Below are 19189 nucleotides of genomic sequence, written 5' to 3'. Positions count from 1 at the left end.
CGAAACAACAAAGCAAGATTTAGACCAAAAAAATCTTGCTTAACAAGGTTTTATATGTAAGATTTTAAACACAAGGCTGTGTGTTATGTAACAATATAGTGGAATTTAGGGTATAAAGTCACTTCCTCTGTGTGTGTTGTTGTGCATTTGATCCCCTCACAGCTTTAATAAATACCTGAAACATTCATTAATATGATTTTTACACCCAACACTTAGACATTTAGTCCATTTTAAACCAAAATCTTAAATCAATAGGATGAAGTTAAAGATCTCATTGGACATAAGACAAATGGACTGTTAATATGACCACACTCTAAATACTTTCAGAAATCACTGAAAGTTTTTTAAGCCATCATGTTTACAAACAGAAAGATTGACGTTCATTCAAACGCTACCAAAAATATAGTCTCCATGGTAGTGGAAGGAAGGAAAGTTTCAGGCCTGCTTTAATGAGCAGACCTTTGCTCCTCCCCCAGCACGCAGGATGGGTTTCTGGAAATTTTTCACTAAATAAAAACTATGTCCTCAAGTAAACAGTGTTAAAACCTGTTTACTTCTTAGTTATAATTTGCTAGAACAACATGTGATGTTGATGTCCAATTCTGGTGAAAATAAACCAGAATGAAGGACTTGTCACGCCTTCGCTGGCAGATCCGTGGAGTGGAGAGAGCGTGGACCCAATTGCAGACAGTGACGACAGACTGAAACTCAGAGTGTATTTTTATTGGCAAAAAGAACAGAATACAAAAAAAGCAGAAAGCAACAAACTTTTTTTCTGTCCTTTGACAGAGCCACCATCGAGTGTGTAATAATCTATTGCATCTAGCTGCACGGTGGCTCAGAGGAAAGCACTCCAAAGGGGTCATTAACACCGCTCAAAGGATCACTGGCTGCCCTCTCCCCACACTGGAAGATCTTCATAATACCCGCTGTATTAAAAAAGCTCAGAACATAATAAAAGATACCCCACACTCCCTGTTTGAACTGTTGCCCTCGGGCACACAGTACAGAGCAATCAGTGTAATGACAAATGGACTCAAACACAGCTTTTACCCAACCGCAATAACATGTCTGAATGCTGCTTCTGAAAAAATCACACCACTTTTATAATGATCTATGCACTGCCTGAAGCATGTGTGGGAATGTATGTGAATGTTTGCTCATACTATTTTTTTTAGCACTTTAAGTATTTTTTTCATTGATTTTATTCAATTTTGTTTTTTTATATTTTTATATTTCTATGGATGATGCACTGATCAGAGACCACGTTTAATTTTGTTGTACCTGCGACAATGATAATAAATAAAGGGTGGGCCATTTATATGGATACACCGTAATAACATGGGAATGGTTGGTGATATTAAAGTCCTCCTCAAGGGTTGCATTGACAATCCAACACAATGGGCAGCACATTGAACACATTTTATGAGTGGTCAGAAACTTGTAAATAAATCATGAAAGAAAAAAGTTACGTTGAAACCAAGCACACCATTGTTTTTCTTGTGACATTACCAATAAGTTTGATGTGTCACATGGTCCTCTTCCTATTGAAAAAACAAAGTTGTATCCAAGATGGCCGACTTCTAAATGGCCACCATGGTCACCACCCATCTTGAGGAGTTTGCCCCCTCACATATACTACTGTGTTTGCAGATACACCATACTGCCAAAAGTATTTGCTGGTCTATCTTCCCACTCATATGAACGTGAGTGACATCCTATTCTTGATAAATATGGTTTAATATTAATTTAACTCCCCTGGGAAGGCTTGCCATATTGTTTAGGAATGTGTTTAGGGGAATTTTTGAGCATTCTTGCCTTCTTTCCACTGGATTTACGGGGGAAAGCCCAACTCCTGAGAATCACCCCCACATCATAATCTCCCCTCCACCAAACTTTAGATTTGGCACAATGAGAAAGGGAGAGACTGATCGTTAAGACACAGAGCAAAGAACGAATGCATTTCAGCGGTCTTGTAGATCATCACCTTCACAACCAGAGAACTAAACTGGTGCCTGATTTTAATCTCTGAAAAGAAAAAAGGCATGGCCCGAATGAGCTGATATTTTATATTTTTATTTAGCTATCCTAAACTCTTCTGCAAAAAAAATAAGGCCATTTGGCAGGCCTAGTGTCAAAACCTGTTTTTTTCATGGTTGGCTGTGTGGCAGGCAGGAAAAAGGACCCAAAATGCAGGACTCTCAGAGACAGGACTTAAACTGAAAACGCAGCTTTATTGCTGGAAAAACTCCTCAAAATAAGACTCACAAGAACAGAACAAAAACTCTGAACAGAGGCGCTGGAATACTGGACCACGACAAACACACAGCATGGAGAAAGTACAACACGACAGAGAGCACAGGAAAACACAGGGCTTATATACACAGGGAAGTAATCAGGGAATGAGAAACAGGAGGGAGACACAGCTGGGAGAAATTAGGTTAACAAGACAAGGGAGAAGTAAAACTGAACACACTGACATGAGACATGAACTTTCAAAGTAAAACAGGAAACCAGAAACAATTCACAAAGATGCGGACTGAGAAACATGGACTTTACACAGAGGGACACACGAGCAGAGAAGACTAAGCACAGAACTAAACCTATACTAAACATGAGGGCAAGAGAACAAAGCCTAAATCAGAATAATTATAATAAATGTCAAGAGATTTATTCTAAAAGACACTTCTTCAGCTGAAGAGTGAAGACACACACACGCTGCAGATTTTTCTTGCAAGGGTGTGTGTGTGTGTGTGTGTGTGTGTGTGTGTGTGTGCGAGGTCAGAATTGGGGAAGATTCAGATAGAAAAATCAGAACACGTTTTATAAAGGACAATCAGTTCTAAGCAAGGAAAAGGTCATCATGCAGTATTCTATCACATGTAAACTTATATCACTAAAAGCTTATACTGGCTACTTAGTACAATTTTCCATTGACAATAATCAACACAGGATAGCTAAGGAATCAGAACATAAATATAATGAACATAATCTAGAAAAACACCAAAATAAAAGAAACCGAAAAAGCTGGGTCAAAATTACCCAGAACAGTGACAGTTTTCTTCTTAGTTATAATTTACTTGAACACTGACTGACTGTTCCTAAACAATTCTGGTAAAAAATAAACCAGAATCACGCATCTAGTGTCAACAGCATGCAATGCCATTGACCCCTCAAAACTTTATTTTTCTTACTTATGATTAAATAGAGTGATATTTGTTGCCAGTGTGCACTCATTGCTCCACAATCTCTTCATACCTGCTGTCATAGAGCTGTTAACATAAACATAATATCACTGCAGGCTACAGTATGTTCTTTTGGATTTCGAAAGAGGGGAATCTCTAGGACAATTGGAAAATCGTGTCCTCAATTGATACTTAAGTACATTATTTTTTTTTTTTAGTAAACAATTCCAAACAAATTCGCAGAAACCTATCCTGGGGGAGGAGCAAAGGTCTGTTCATTATAGCAGGCCTGAAACTTTCCTTCAGATGAATCTGTGCTGGTTAACTGAATCAGTCATGGAGCTGCTGCTGCCGATACTTCTTGGCTTTCTTGCTTGTCTGGTCGGAGGGCTGTACCTTCTCGGAGTGTTCAGACAGCGGCGACCAGGAGAACCCCCCCTCGATAAAGGGCTCATTCCTTGGTTGGGTCATGTCTTAGAGTTTCGCAGGAACACCTTGAAGTTCCTAGAGAGAATGGAGAAGAAGCACGGTGATATATTTACAGTACAGCTGGGAGGGTTTTATATTACATTTGTCCAGGACCCTTTTTCATTTGGGGGGTTCATTAAGGAGAGTCGGGACAAACTGGACGCTCGAAAGGTTGCTCTGCATCTGGCGCACAGAGTGTTTGGATATAAAGCTGTTGAAGGGTGGCACGGTATTCTCCGCATTACCAGCAACAAGCACCTGAAGGGGGAAAGTCTGCAAGAACTGACCCAGTCTTTTATGAGTAATTTGCAGAACATGATGTTGCACAACATTGGATCAGCTGCAGAGGACAGGACCTGGAAAGAAGATGGACTGTTCAGGTACAGCTACAATGTTGTTTTCAGAGCTGGATATTTGGCCTTGTTTGGCAATGTGCCACCCAAGTCAGAACAAAGTGAGGAGAAAGCCAAAGAGAAAGACAGAGCTGAATCAGAAGCTTTGTTTCAGGAGTTTCGTAAATATGACCAGCTCTTCCCCAGACTGGCGTATGGGGTCCTCCCACCGATGGAAAAGTTGGCTGCAGAGAGGTTGAAGGCATACTTCTGGGATGTTCTGTCAATACTGAAAATGAAAACCAAGGACAATATCAGTGGCTGGGTGTGGGACATACAGCAGGGTAAAGAGGAGATGGGCATCGATATGTCAATGATAAACAGATACATGTTTGTGCTTCTTTGGGCCTCTCAGAGCAACACAGGGCCTTCTTCATTCTGGCTGCTGCTCTTCCTCATGAAACACCCAGAAGCCATGAAAGCAGTGAAGGAAGAAGTGGATAAAGTTCTGAAAGAATCTGGACAGGAGGTCCGGCCTGGTGGTCCTTTGGTCTACCTGACCCGTGAAATGCTGTTGAAAACACCGATCCTGGACAGTGCTGTCGAAGAGAACCTCCGACTCACTGCTGCACCCCTCCTCACCAGGGCAGTGATAAAGGACATGACCTTCAAGATGGCTGATGGGCGTGAATATTTACTTCGCAAGGGTGACAGAATTGCAATCTTTCCTTTCAGTTCTGTCCACCATGATCCAGAGATCCATCCTGAGCCGCATTCATTCAAATATGACCGCTTCCTGAATCCAGACGGGACCAGGAAAACTGATTTTTACAAAGCAGGAAAGAAGGTAAAATATTACACCATGCCCTGGGGATCTGGGGTCTCCATGTGCCCTGGCCGTTTCTTTGCCACCAATGAGCTGAAACAGTTTGTTTTCCTCATGTTGGTCTATTTTGAACTTGAGCTGATAAATCCTGATGAGAAGATTCCTGAAACTGACCTCAGTCGATACGGATTTGGAACGATGCAACCTGTCAGAGATGTCCAGTTCAGATACAGACTCAGATATTAAGCCAATCAGATAAAAACAAAAGTCTTATCTTTAAACACCTTTTTTTGTATAATTCTTTGGATGATACATGGAGACTTATAAAATGAAGCATGGGAACACATGTATTGCAGATTTTCTGTTACATTTTCCATATCCAAATTAAGTAGAATTTTTCTGAAAATCAGTGCCAGCCGTCCATCTCCTTCTATTTATCCAGTCCAGGATTGCAGTGGAATTGGAGCCTTTTCCAGCTGTTATAGGGCAAGAGGCTGGATACACAATGGAGAGAAAACAGATTTGTTTTTTTGTTGTTAAAATTTCAGATTTTTGAATTTTTTTTTGATTCTGCTTCTGCACACTTTGTTACTCTGTGAACAAGTCTTTAATTGGAATAAGTCTACATGTGTATTGCATTTGTACTGGTCTCATTACATATGTATATCTGTGCATTTAGTCTGGTTTGTTGAGGTTAGCAAAGAGTTTCATATGGAGTTCTCTTGTTTTCTTTGATTTGATTTGTTATATTTGTTATTTCTAGGGCTTTGTATCTTCTTCAGTTTTACCCATTGCCATGCAGAACTGCACACATCTGCAAGCCACATGGTCTGTTTTGTCATTTGCATTATCTATAACTGAACTGACTCCTCCCAGGTGCCAGCTTCTTTATTTTGATAGTGCAGCAGTCAAAAGTATATAGAAAAGAGGGGAGTGATAACAGGGAAAGACACACAGCAAAGGGCCAACATTGAGCTGTATAGAATATGGTCACCTGCTCAGCCAGTGGGGTTTAATCTCGGAATTCAAAACAATAAAGTCATGACCCAAACCTTTTTTATCTCTTGTGCAGAAAATTACCCGAGTCGAACTTGTTTTCTTAATAGAATGAACTAGAACAACAGCTGATGTCAATGTCCAACCCACTTGTCCTCATTTTCCTGATACCTGCCGTCTGAGTTGTATGTTTTGAGAGAGGGGAGACAACCCCCCCCCCACCCCCACCCCGCAAATTGCATACATATGCAATTACAAGGAGAGCATCACAAAACAAGTTAAAAAGGGTCACATATAACCAGGCTGAACAACAACAACCCAAATTCATCAAGAATCTAATATGGAATCGCGTCATACTGTATCACTGTCATCAGGTGGGGTCAATGCAAAGCAAACATAGCCTATGTTTCACCTGATGGGGTAAAATGTTGCTGTCGATCTGTGACTGTAGACATTAAAAAGTCCATAGGAAAGATGGTAGCTGATTAAACAAGTGCACACACGCATGCGCATACAGTGACATTTTATACCTTCTCCAGAACACTGTATATACTATGGCCAAAAGTTTCGATCATGATGCTGATCCAGAATTCTTCCCTTTTTATATAAAAATAAAGTAATAAAAATTTAAAAAAAAAGCAATAAATATAAAATAATGTATTTATGATGATTCAATTTGTACAATATTTAAACCGTAGAGATACAATAATTTTTCTGCTGAAGAATCATCATTTTGTTATATTTGAAATATAAATCTAATATAATCTGTATTTTCTTTAAAATACTGTGTGTGTGTGTGTGTGTGTGTGTGTGTGTGTGTGTGTGTGTGTGTGTGTGTGTGTGTGTGTTTGAATATCGTAATTATAATAAGAGCTACAAACCTCTGACACCCTTACCCAGTTAGCTAGCGGCTAATGACTACCACTACTTCTGTAGTTAATAAAAGGACAGGTAATGTTTTGTTGCTCTGTCGCTCAGTGCACATACAACAATGCTCATTTGTTTCAATTCATCAGTTGCCACAAGAGAACTTAACCACGTGTACATAACAAACGAATACTCCTGTGGGCTGTAGACTATAGTCAGTGTTGGGAAGGTTACTTTTAAAATGTATTACACGACAGATTATAGAATACATGCCCCAAAATGTATTCTATAATGTATTCTGAATACTTTGGATTACTTAATATATTATCATGCTGTTTACAACTACGTGAATGTACTATTGCTGTGATTTATTACTGTCACTGAAGGTCCGCGGCTCCGAACGTAGTAAAGGGACCTCTGGCTAATATGGTAATTCTGTGTCGGGCTCGTAGCCGAAAAATAGCTTTACTTTGTTGTCTGGGTCAACTTTGCTTGCGAGAGACAGAGAGAGGCGTTGAAAGGCTGCTCCAACAGAACTTATTGTTTTTGGAGGAAAACACGAACACGGTGTACAGTCGAGTCTTAATAGCTTACTTACAACTGGGCTCCTCAGGCACTCTTCTTGGCTGCAGTGGTTATTATTATATTTACATGCTTCCAGCTCCCGTTTTTGCTTGATGACAGCTTTTACTTTTACTTTTTCTCCCTCCCTCGCTCACAGACACATAACGTGTATGGCAGTCCATTCTCCCTGCAGCACGGACTACACTGCCTATGATGCTACATTCTTTAGAGCTATACCTGTAGCATTCTGCCTGTTAGCTTAGCACAACAACAACAAAAAGGCGCTCTCTCACCCAGGAAACACGCAGAGAGAGAGCGTCACCCTGTAACCATGGCAACCGTAACGCTGCCGCCTGGAACAACAGAACATAGCTGTCGAACAAAACCCAAACAGTCCTGACCCGCGACAATATGAAACAGGGAAGTACCGCCGTGTAATCCATTTATTTCAACAAAGTAACTGTATTCTAAATACCACATTTTTAAACGGTAACTGTAACAGAATACAGTTACTCATATTTTGTATTTACACACACATTAAAAAAAAGGCTCAAGAAAAGGGCACCCATCAGGAAAGGGGCAGATGCTCAAGCCCCTGCCGGCCCCTCTGCACATGTCTGGTAGATAGTCGAGACAGTCTGCTGAAGTTCAAAAATGATTGACTGGCTTTGCATGTTTTTACATATTTGATAAAGATTTCATTTCACTTTCTTTTGCAGTGATGAATCTGTGTTATTAAAAATGTCTCAACTGTTTTCATTAGTGGTGAGATTGAACTTTCCTGATGAGAGCACCAAAGGGATCAAGAAAACACGTGAAAGCTAAAAATCGATATGGTGCAACATCGGGTCAAGGTCACGGAGTTCAGGGGGAGTGTTTTTGTTGGTTTTGCTAAATGAACTTTACAAAAGATGGTTCACAGCATCAGTCATAGACCAAAGAACACTAAAGGCAAAGGCAAACAAAAACATGTCTGGCTTACTCCAATTAGACACAGAAACTGTCATGTTTTGGCCTAAAAGAGCAGCACTGAGCTGAACCACAGAAGACAAACTCCTTGTTTTTTTTTCTCCCCACGCTGTCCTAGAGATTATCTATGTGTGCGTGTTTTATGGTTGTAAAAAAAATCTGACCCTGATTTGCATTTGAAATCAGACTTGCCTTGTGTGAATGACCTTGAAATAATTTCTGTTCATGATTAATTTGTGTTTGAATGTCAAAATCCTTCTTATTATAACCTTCTAAGTTATTAATCAGGCAAATGCATTTATTCTTACTATTTATCTGCAACTTCAGCAAAATTCACAAAAGCATTTTTGTAACTGAGGTTTCATCACTAAAGTGGTGAGCCAGCCATTCTGTGAATGGAATTTTTTAACCTGTAAAGCATGAACAATAAAATAACTGCCAAAAGTTTCTAATTTTATTTTTATTTTTAAACTGGAGTATGTATTTAAACTCCTGACATTCATTTTAAAATAAATTAAATATAAAATCACGTATATTAGTTTTCATTTGTATCATTCTTCTAAGATTCTGTGTTTTTGTACAATTTATTGTTTATTTTAAAAACATTGGGAATGTGGGAATCTGCTGCCATCTATTGGATTTTGTTGTAGGGAACAAGTAAAAGAATCTATGTCACTGAGTTGACTGAAGTCAGCCTATAACTTTGTTTTTGTTTGTTTTGGTTTTTTGAGTTTTAAAAGAGGCTCACATAAAACTCCAAAATCTGACATTTACAAAAAAAATTTATTTTGGAAAAAACAAAAAGCAAAAACTTGTAATGTACATAGAAAATTGAACTAAAAATTTAAACTGACTACGATATACATGAATCGTCTAAATTTCTAAGTGCACATGTCACATCAATTACAGAAAAAAAGGGAACATTCACAATAATAATTAATAACCAATAATCATAATTGTTGTTATCTTAAACAATGCCCATCAATATCATTTCTAACTGGATTTAATCTGATTGCTGATCTGCAAATTACTTAAAGAAGAAGAGTTATGATCAGAATGTGTTCAATATACATATACATGTCTAGAATATCAGTGCATTTGCATATTGAATTGTTACAGTTGACCAACACGTCAAAAACTTTAGATTTAAATCTGCTTCCATAGTTTGGAAGTGCTCATCAAACCATCTTGATCCAAAGAAAAAGAAAATCACAGTTTTATTTTCATCTGACTGTCTTAATATCTGAGTCTGAATCTGAACTGGACATCTCTGACAGGTTGCATCGTTCCAAATCCGTATCGACTGAGGTCAATTTCAGGTATCTTCACATCCGGATTCATCAGCTCAAGTTCAAAATAGACCAACATGAGGAAAACAAACTGTTTCAGCTCATTGGTGGCAAAGAAACGGCCAGGGCACATGGAGACCCCAGATCCCCAGGGCATGGTGTAATATTTTACCTTCTTTCCTGCTTTGTAAAAATCAGTTTTCCTGGTCCCGTCTGGATTCAGGAAGCGGTCATATTTGAATGAGTGCGGCTCAGGATGGATCTCTGGATCATGGTGGACAGAACTGAAAGGAAAGATTGCAATTCTGTCACCCTTGCGAAGTAAATATTCTCGCCCATCAGCCATCTTGAAGGTCATGTCCTTTATCACTGCCCTGGTGAGGAGGGGTGCAGCAGTGAGTCGGAGGGTCTCTTCGACAGCACTGTCCAGGATCGGTGTTTTCAACAGCATTTCACGGGTCAGGTTGACCATAGGACCACCAGGCCGGACCTCCTGTCCAGATTCTTTCAGAACTTTATCCACTTCTTCCTTCACTGCTTTCATGGCTTCTGGGTGTTTCATGAGGAAGAGCAGCAGCCAGAATGAAGAAGGCCCTGTGTTGCCCTGAGAGGCCCAAAGAAGCACAAACATGTATCTGTTTACCATTGACATATCGATGCCCATCTCCTCTTTACCCTGCTGTATGTCCCACACCCAGCCACTGATATTGTCCTTGGTTTTCATTTTCAGTATTGACAGAACATCCCAGAAGTATGCCTTCAACCTCTCTGCAGCCAACTTTTCCATCGGTGGGAGGACCCCATACGCTAGTCTGGGGAAGAGCTGGTCATATTTACGAAACTCCTGAAACAAAGCTTCTGATTCAGCTCTGTCTTTCTCTTTGGCTTTCTCCTCACTTTGTTCTGACTTGGGTGGCACATTGCCAAACAAGGCCAAATATCCAGCTCTGAAAACAACATTGTAGCTGTACCTGAACAGTCCATCTTCTTTCCAGGTCCTGTCCTCTACAGCTGATCCAATGTTGTGCAACATCATGTTCTGCAAATTACTCATAAAAGATTGGGTCAGTTCTTGCAGACCTTCCCCCTTCAGATGCTTGTTGCTGGAATTGTGGAGAACAATGTGCTCCCCTTCAACAGCTTTGTATCCAAACACTCTGTGCACCAGGTGCACTGAAAACTTTCGAAAGTCCAGTTTGTCCCGACTCTCCTTAACGAACCCCCCAAATGAAAAAGGGTCCTGGACAAATGTAATATAAAACCCTCCCAGCTGTACTGTAAATATATCACCGTGCGTCTTCTTCATTCTCTCTAGGAACTTCAAGGTGTTCCTGCGAAACTCTAAGACATGACCCAACCAAGGAATGAGCCCTTTATCGAGGGGGGGTTCTCCTGGTCGCCGCTGTCTGAACACTCCGAGAAGGTACAGCCCTCCGACCAGACAAGCAAGAAAGCCAAGAAGTATCGGCAGCAGCAGCTCCATGACTGATTCAGTTAACCAGCACAGATTCATCTGAAGGAAAGTTTCAGGTCTGCTATAATGAGCAGACCTTTGCTCCTCCCCTCTGACAAGCCCAACGGGTTTCAGCTTTCCTGGAACTGATAACTAAATAGTCCTGGGGAAAAAAAGCAAAGGTCTCCTGAATACAAACAACAATTCACATTGTGTTCAATCAACAATGTACTTTCGCGGAAGAATAATTTTCATCTTAATTGCTTATAATTACCGTTATGCAATCCGATAATATTCAAACATCCTTAAAATCAAGATCAACAACCCGTAAATGGTCTTTGAAGTCAGTGTCAAATTTCTCTGGAACTGAGTTCTTCAATCAGTTAACATCTGGCATGCAGCAGAATTCCATTCTCATCCGTTTATTCCCCGACGAAAGATCGGAGGTATCGAGGCCAGCTGATTTTCATTACAGACTGAATGTTTCATAGCACCAAACAAAGAAAGAAAAGAAAAACTGCAGATTTCTCAAGGCAAGCAAAACAAACCAATACTCAGAAACTGTTTTGTCCAAAAGGGAAACTATTGAGCTGAAACATGTGGGAAGGACGCGTTTTACAGATTTTCCTGGAGATTATACATGTTCTAGTTTCATGGTTGCGATAACTAGAAAGAAAAAAGAAAAAAAAGCTGACTTCGGCCTGCATTTGAAAGCTCGCATGCATTGTGGGACTGACCCTGAAACCCATTACCGATCATAAATGATTAGAGATTTGTCTTTGAACGTTAAACTCTATTAATTTAATTGCACGCTGATCTACTGAATTCAGTGGGAATGTTGCGCCATCTAGTGGACTTTTGTTTTAATGGCGAACAACAAAAAGAATCAGCATAATTGAGTGCTTAACTGTTTTTCAGCTTTTATTTTATTTTATTTTATTTTATTTTTTAAAAGAAAACAGCACAGGTGTTAATCTAAACATCAACACAAGTGACAATGTGGCTTAGAAGCAGGGTATGCTGCTATATCAACTGTATAATGTAGCATATATGAACTGTATGTGAACTACATTAATTGTCTGCCATTAAACACAACTGTGCACATTTCTGTGTTACACTGTTTAACCGAAATAAATTTTATTAAAATAATCAAAAGAATATTGATTATTTGCTTCCTTCCTACTTCCCCGCTGGTCTTATGTTCTGGACTGTCTCATCGTTGCAGGGCCTGAAGCTTGGGTTTTGTCTGCTCTATGGATCAGTGTGAGTTGCTCTCTGAGTATTCTGGCTAAACTCACCTCTGGGTAATCTGGTGATCTTTCCACTGTCTGAGTTTGCTCATGCTCTTCAGTACTGTCATGTGCTGTAACTTTTTATAGCTACATATTACACCCTACGACTGGGTATGAAAAAGCTTCTTTTTCCTGTTATTGCCAAATAACTGTTAGAACAGCTTTCCAGTCTGAGTGTACTCTGTAGTTTCTTTAAACTGATATAGTTGTTATTGTTTTGCAGCCAGCCACTTCCTTCCTTACCCTATTTTTTTTTCCTATTGACTTATTGTTTTGGTTTAAACTGTAACATACTTACCCTGTATTTCAATGTACTTAGCATTGTGCAAAAAGAAACTTTATGTACGAAGGTGTGCAAGTGTATGAGATTGTTCAAATAAGTTCTTGAAATTCTTTAACACTTCTTTTGGCTTATAATAAAATATCTCCAGGATTAAATTGTCTGGCCCACTTATGTCCCACACCATGTAAAATGAGTTAGACATCCCTGACCTACAGCAATGACAGTATAGTAAACTGAAACAAAACCAGAGCACATTAACACATACAGAGAGTGCTCCAGCATATCCTTTGTAGACACACATTACTCTAGGTCACACTGGGTCGTGTTCCACATGTTGTGAAAATGCTAACAGGACCTCATCCACTTTCTCCGCCTTCTTGAGCTTGTAGGTCCAAGGCTTTCGAAGATGTTGCCTGTATTTACTACATTCTGTTTGAACGTAAACACAGTACAGCGGTTGCTGACGTTAGGCATGCATACGAGGGAACTGTTAAGTAGCACGCAGAATGTATCACGTAGATGCCGGCTTATTACTTCCTCCATAACTACAGGCTGCTGCTCGGAGGAGACGTAGATCTCCGCGGATAATTCTTTCACTGGTGCTTCCAGCTAACGACACCTTAAAGCAGGTAAGAGGGAGCCCTCTTCAGTTCGGTGGAAGTGTCTTTACGTGCTTTTTAAAGTGTAGCTCATCTTAACTCTAGAGTTGTTGCTTTTCCACATTTTTCTCCCGCACCACACGGAAAGGCCTCGCAGCTGAATAAAAATTCTTCCCTTTCAAAATATCTAATATTTAAATATAATACTACTTAAAAGTGTCGCGTCATATCAGGCACAGTTGTTTAATGTTAGGTCTGTGAAAGATGGGTCTAGTCCGTGCCCTTCATCTGTCACCTCTGAAGTTTTCATGTCCTGTTAATAGCGACTCTCGGACCTCTTTCGTGGGAACGACTTTTAAAGCCTGATTTTGGAGATTTTTTTTGTGTGAGGCACAGCCTGATACTTCCTGACATGTTTCTCTATGCGTTTTATTGGTTTCTATCAGCACTGAATTAGCTTGCATGCTGTACTGCTACACGGCCAACAAACGTTTGAACTCAATCGACCTCGTTCTTGTTTCAGGCGAGATGTCTTCTTATGAGGAGAGTGAGTCCAAATTCTGGCGAAAGGCAAAGGAGAATCCATTTGTCCCAGTCGGTGAGTACATATTATGACAAGGACAAATAAAATATGTGCTCAGAAAAGTTTAAGTTTTGGGGTTTATTGAGTGAGTTTTCAGAGGATTTGGGGGATATGTTGCTGTCTTATTTTTGTTTTAGTGACTTTTGCTTTTTGCAGGGATGGCTGGATTTGTTGCTATTGTTGGCTACAGGCTGATGAAAATGAAAAGTCGTGGAGATACAAAAATGTCGGTGCACCTGATTCACATGCGTGTAGCTGCCCAAGGCTTTGTGGTGGGAGCAATGACTGTTGGTGGGTCATCTTTCAGTTCTTACTGCCAAACTGCAACCAGTTCTTTATTTGTGATTTGTGGTTTGAACCTGAAATCATAATACTATAAACACGAGTCATTTTACATGCTTCTTTTGTTTTGTTGTTGTTTTCAGGTGTCCTGTTCTCCATGTACAGAGATTACTTTGCAAAGCCTATTGAACAAGAACAGAAAGCAACCCAACCCAAGTGAACATGGCCTCTTGGACTCATATTTTATGTCCCTTAGTATTGCCTCATATTAAGGTGTGCACAAGATTTGTTTCACAGATGTCCTGACGAGAAGAAAATCTATATAGCCATTATGTTGAAACTGTGTGGAGAAAAAGGCTTTAATTCTGTAGCTTTTATGCAGTTTCATTGTAATGGTGAAGTTCTTTTATTTATTTTTTCACTTCAATTTAGCACTGGCTTCCGTGGAACAGCTATACACTGTGTAGCAGCCTTGTGTTTAAATAGTTGCCTTGTGAAGTTATTCTCTAAGCTAAGTTGTACACAAGTACAGGATGTCATTTTAGAGTTGTTGTTTTTTTAAGTGTTAAAGAAAAAAGTTTTTTTTTGTGTATGGATTTTGGTACCTTGATGTGTTTTGACTGTTAAATGTTGTCTTTGTGCCATTATATTGTTATTGATCACCCATCTTCTGGGTTGTGTAGTACACCTACAGCAGCTAAAACCCTTACAGTTAACAGGAAAGGCTCACAACACTGTAAACTAATGAACTCAGCAGCATGAAAGGACAGACTCTACAGTGATCATAAAGTTCTCCCCAAGTTTGAACCACAATATAACATTGCAGCTTTTTGTTGTTAGGGTCTTTTTTTAAGCTTCTCACTGATGACACACATTCTAACAGGTAATCTTCTAACCCTTTCCAATTCTACCAAATAAAGCTTCTTTTCTTTGCTCAGTCATATGCTGTTTCTATTCACTTTCTTATCAGGGAATGGCTGCCAACATTTTAAGCTGGAAAAATGATTTGTCACTGTGACTTTGGAACCAGTGTGTAAACAGGCATTTCAATAATAATTAATAACCAATAATCATAATTGTTGTTATCTTAAAAAATTCCCATCAATACCATTTCTAATGTGTTTAATCTGATTGCTGATCTGCAAATTACATATGAAGAGTTATGATCAGAATGTGTTCATGTTACAGGAAAAATGTTTCTATGTTTCTTTACCTTCTTTTAAATGTGCAAGCATGCCCTTTTGTCTATGGTTAGATTAGTTTAGAATTATCTTCTTAGACTTTCTCAGCAAAGACATACTGTTTTGGGACATATTGTTTTAGATTGTTTTATCTCTCACAGCCTTCTCCCAGCTCTCTGCTGACGAGACTAGCGCCACATATGGAGTTGTTTATTTTATTTGTTTTGTATTTTCTTATCCTGTTCTCACTGTCTTTCCTATAAAAATTACCAAGCCACTGTGCATGGGGTGAGTTGTCCTTAGCAGCTCACCCGTGTACACGTTTGATAAAGAAAGTAACTTTGTCTCATTGTGTCTTTATTTCTCCTGGGTTTTTTACAGAGTTTTCCCCCAACATTTCTTGGTCCTTCGGAGCCGGAGCGCCTCCATCGTGTCCCATCTCCGTGACCAGTCCACGTTGCTCGTCTGTCGACAGCCCACACACTAGGTGTGTGGTCAAAGACCAAGGGCGTTAAATTCGAGTCTTGGCCAACGTTCTTAGAAAGCGACCCACGGTGGTGGGGCCCGATCGAGGTGGACCAGACCCGGCGACACTGACCAGGTAGATACAGACACACTGACACAATCTTGCGTAAAATCGTATTTTAAATTCAGGGAATTTAAAATAGCGAAAGTAGCTCGTCGCGACTGGAAGCTCCCCACTTCTGTGGGTTTAAAGTAGCTCGTCGGCTGGTAGCTTGGAGCTCGTCGACTGGAAGCTCCCCACTCTTGTGGGTTAGGTTTGGAGCTCTGAGTAGCTCCCCCAGCTGGGTCAAGGGAATAAGTAGCTCGTCTACAGAAAGACTGGCAGCTCCCCTTATTATAAGGGCTCCGATCGCGCGAATAAGTGTGAATGTGAATGTATGTGTGTATTGTTGTAACTAACGGAGCAAGCTGACTTTTCACGGTCCAATAAGAGACTGAGCCGCTCCTACTGTGTTTTTCTTTCACTGCTGTTCGCTGAAGTGCTGGTGGTTTGGGAGAACGGTCGAGTTCCGCCTCGTAAAGTTCACACCGCTTTTGGAAATAGTCCGAAAGTAGAAGGGCGTGTGAGCAACCACTCTCATTCCTCATACCAGCGAAGGTGGATAGCAGCTGTATTGCCAGTGTATAAATAAATAAATAAAAATAAATAACTAAATAAATACATAAGTAAGATACACTAAATAATAAAAATTGAAAAATGGGGAATAAAACCTCTAAACCTGTTGCCAATAATGGGCAGTATACACAAAAGTTCATTAATGACGAACAGTGGATAGAAAATAAATATCCAGGTGCAGGAAAAATCAGCGCAAGGAGATGGCGTAATCCTAAAAAGACGTCATGTCCTGGGTGGGAGGGTACGTGCAGCCCCGCAGCTTTAACACAGCTCAAAGATAGCTTATTAAAGGAAATAAGTGCAACCACAAATCTTAGAAAGAAAGGAAAACGCACAAATGAATTAACTTTCCTAGATGCATGGAAAAATGAGCAACAGAGACGTGCTGAGAATAGAGAAAAGAGACAGAATAAAAAACAAAAGCAAAGCTGTGAGGTGCCTGAAGCAACGGCTGCAGCCCCTCCCCCCTATGTTACTGCCTCTGCATCAACTCCCAAGCAAACAGACAAAGATGCAGCTGTGAATAACCCTTACGGTTCAGTGCAGGCAGATTTAGCTAAAATGTCATTAACACATGCACCTGAAGCAGATATAGGGGAAGATCATGTAGGCAGGGAAATATGGCCTGACCCCCCAAGCCCCCCAGGCGTATTTCCATTAATAAGTTCACCTAACCCCAGATATGGTCAGCCGATTGGACCTATGGGGCATCAAGACGCACACCCCACAATTCTTGTGTTTAGACCATGGTCACATGAGGATCGCAAAAATGTTCTTAAAGATGTCCCGCCCCTGCATGACGGTTTTGACACATGGAAGAGAGCAGTTGAAGCAATTAGGACTCAGTGGTATTTAAACGGTCATGAAATGTACCAGGTGCTTCAAGATCTTTTAGGTTTGAAGTTTGGCTCAGTGAAAGGCTCTTTCACTGGGGGGGGCAATTAATAATCCTTTAGATTCTTTAGTGGTCGGCAACGGACCACAACCCCTGCGTGCAGGTGACCCTGAATTAGAAGGCCAACTACATAATTTCTATGAACGTGTGAAACTACAGCTGGCCCCCAAGCCAAACTACAATAAAATAGGAGAGGTAAAACAGAAAGAAAATGAAACTGCATCAGACTTTTTAGACCGCCTGCGCCCAGTTTTTAGGCAGCATTCAGGTTTAGATTATGCCGATGGCGATGCAACGCCATTCCAGCAGCAATTAAAAAATGCGTTTCTAAATGGCCTGCTCCCACCAATCAGAGCACATGTAGAGAAACATTGGGTCACAATGAACACTGGCGACCTGCCAGATGCCCTGTTACATGCTGAACACGCCACAAAAGTGCACAAACAGAAAAATAAGGCTGACGTCTTCACCATAGATTCAGAGACAGCAGTAAACACGCATCAGATTCCACTGGATGTGTTGCAAAGTGAACAAAAAGCAGCAAGCACAGCAGAGCAGGCAAAATGGCTAAAACACGGTGCAGTTCTGACAAACGATTTAATGATGTGTTATGGCAAGCCAGTGTTGCCAAAATCGCTCCACAAGATGGCGGCATTAGTGACTCATGGCTGTACGCATTTGTCATCGGGGGGAATGACCTGTATTGTCAACTCTCATTTCTACACTGTAAATTTTGAAACTTCAGCAAAACAATTTGTCAGAACGTGCATGACGTGTCAAAAATATAATGCTCAAGGTAACCTGCGACCAAGAAGAGGCCGTTTTCCAACTCCGCCTCATCCTTTTCACACAATTCATATGGATTTTATTGAACTAAGCGAATGTCAAGGGTCAAAATACGCCCTAGTGGTTATAGACGTGTTCTCAAAGTGGCCGGAAATCTATCCAGTGAAAAAGGCAGATGCAATTTCAGTAGCAAAGTGCCTGTGCAATCACTTCATACCCACATATGGCATTCCAGCTTTGATACGATCAGACAACGGCACTCATTTTGTAAATGATGTCATCACTAAGGTCTCTGAAGCACTCGGTTTCAGCATAAAACACCATTGTGCTTATCACCCTCAGAGCGCAGGCCTTGTAGAGAGAACTAACGGCACTATAAAACAAAGGCTCAGGAAATGCATGGCAGAAACAGGAAGGCCGTGGCCTGAATGTTTGGGTTTAGTGAAGATGTGGATGCGCTTAACACAAGGCTCCCATAAACTAACTCCATTTGAAATCATTCATGGCAGGCCGTTTCCACTGCCTATTACCAGTCAACCAATAGACAAAGCAATCAGAGAAAACACATTAGCAGAATGGATGTCTAAGCTGTTAGAAAACAAAGAGATCATTGTACATAATCAACAACCTGATGATGTTTCTCCAGTGTCTTGCAGACTAAAGCCCGGTGATTGGGTTCTGATCAAGGTGCTCCAAAGGAAAAACTGGAGCACACCCAGGTGGGAGGGGCCATACCAAGTCCTCCTCACTACACCGACCGCTTGCAAAATTGCGGAACGACCATCCTGGGTCCATCAGAGTCACTGCAGGCGAGTCAGTGAAGCCATCTAAACACAGCTGACGGCAGGCTTGCCTACTTGTTGTGATCTCGCCCGGTGGAGGGGTCAGCTTTCCTGGCCGGGGGGTCTACTCGCGACAGGAGGGTGTGTTCCGTCGTCATGAGGTGGTGGCTCTTATCAACTGCAGCGGCCCTGACTGAAGGAAACTGTTTCCAGGGCCTACTCCGTGGATCGGCTTCCTCCGAGGCGTGGACGTCTATCAGCAGAGAATGTACCTTCACCTATCAGCAGAGAATGTCCCTTAGTCTGTAACACAGTCAAATATATTCTCAAGTAATATTCAAGCATGCCATTCAGCGTGTTAGTACGAGCAGCTCGGGAGCAGCTTGGGAGAACAAGAAAACAGAGACTGCTTTAGA

The 19189-nt window shown here is 40.8% G+C and overlaps 3 protein-coding genes across 3 annotated transcripts; 2 read left to right on the top strand and 1 right to left on the bottom strand.

Moving 5' to 3' along the window:
* The first annotated feature begins 3248 nt into the window (after window positions 1-3248).
* Window positions 3249-5485, top strand: LOC146687593 (7-alpha-hydroxycholest-4-en-3-one 12-alpha-hydroxylase-like). The gene has a single exon (XM_085439320.1). It carries the CDS (start codon window positions 3492-3494, stop codon window positions 5055-5057), a length of 1566 nt encoding a protein of 521 aa, XP_085295446.1. The 5' UTR covers window positions 3249-3491; the 3' UTR covers window positions 5058-5485.
* Window positions 5486-8971: 3486 nt separating this feature from the next.
* Window positions 8972-11066, bottom strand: LOC146687592 (7-alpha-hydroxycholest-4-en-3-one 12-alpha-hydroxylase-like). The gene has a single exon (XM_085439321.1). The coding sequence runs from the start codon at window positions 11007-11009 to the stop codon at window positions 9444-9446; it is 1566 nt and encodes a 521-aa protein (XP_085295447.1). The 5' UTR covers window positions 11010-11066; the 3' UTR covers window positions 8972-9443.
* Window positions 11067-12992: 1926 nt separating this feature from the next.
* Window positions 12993-14929, top strand: LOC146687591 (HIG1 domain family member 1A, mitochondrial-like). The gene is made up of 4 exons (XM_085439323.1): window positions 12993-13153; window positions 13647-13721; window positions 13863-13997; window positions 14132-14929. The coding sequence occupies exons 2-4, from the start codon at window positions 13652-13654 to the stop codon at window positions 14206-14208; spliced, it is 282 nt and encodes a 93-aa protein (XP_085295449.1). The 5' UTR covers window positions 12993-13153; window positions 13647-13651; the 3' UTR covers window positions 14209-14929.
* Window positions 14930-19189: the final 4260 nt, after the last annotated feature.

The sequence above is a fragment of the Copadichromis virginalis genome, linkage group LG18, assembly GCF_057382275.1.
Source record: "Copadichromis virginalis isolate Kocher_CV1m ecotype Utaka linkage group LG18, C_Virginalis_male_GT1.1, whole genome shotgun sequence".
NCBI lineage: Eukaryota > Metazoa > Chordata > Actinopteri > Cichliformes > Cichlidae > Copadichromis > Copadichromis virginalis.
The sequence above is the reverse complement of the archived record's forward strand: the minus strand, read 5'-3'. Positions and strand labels throughout refer to the sequence as shown.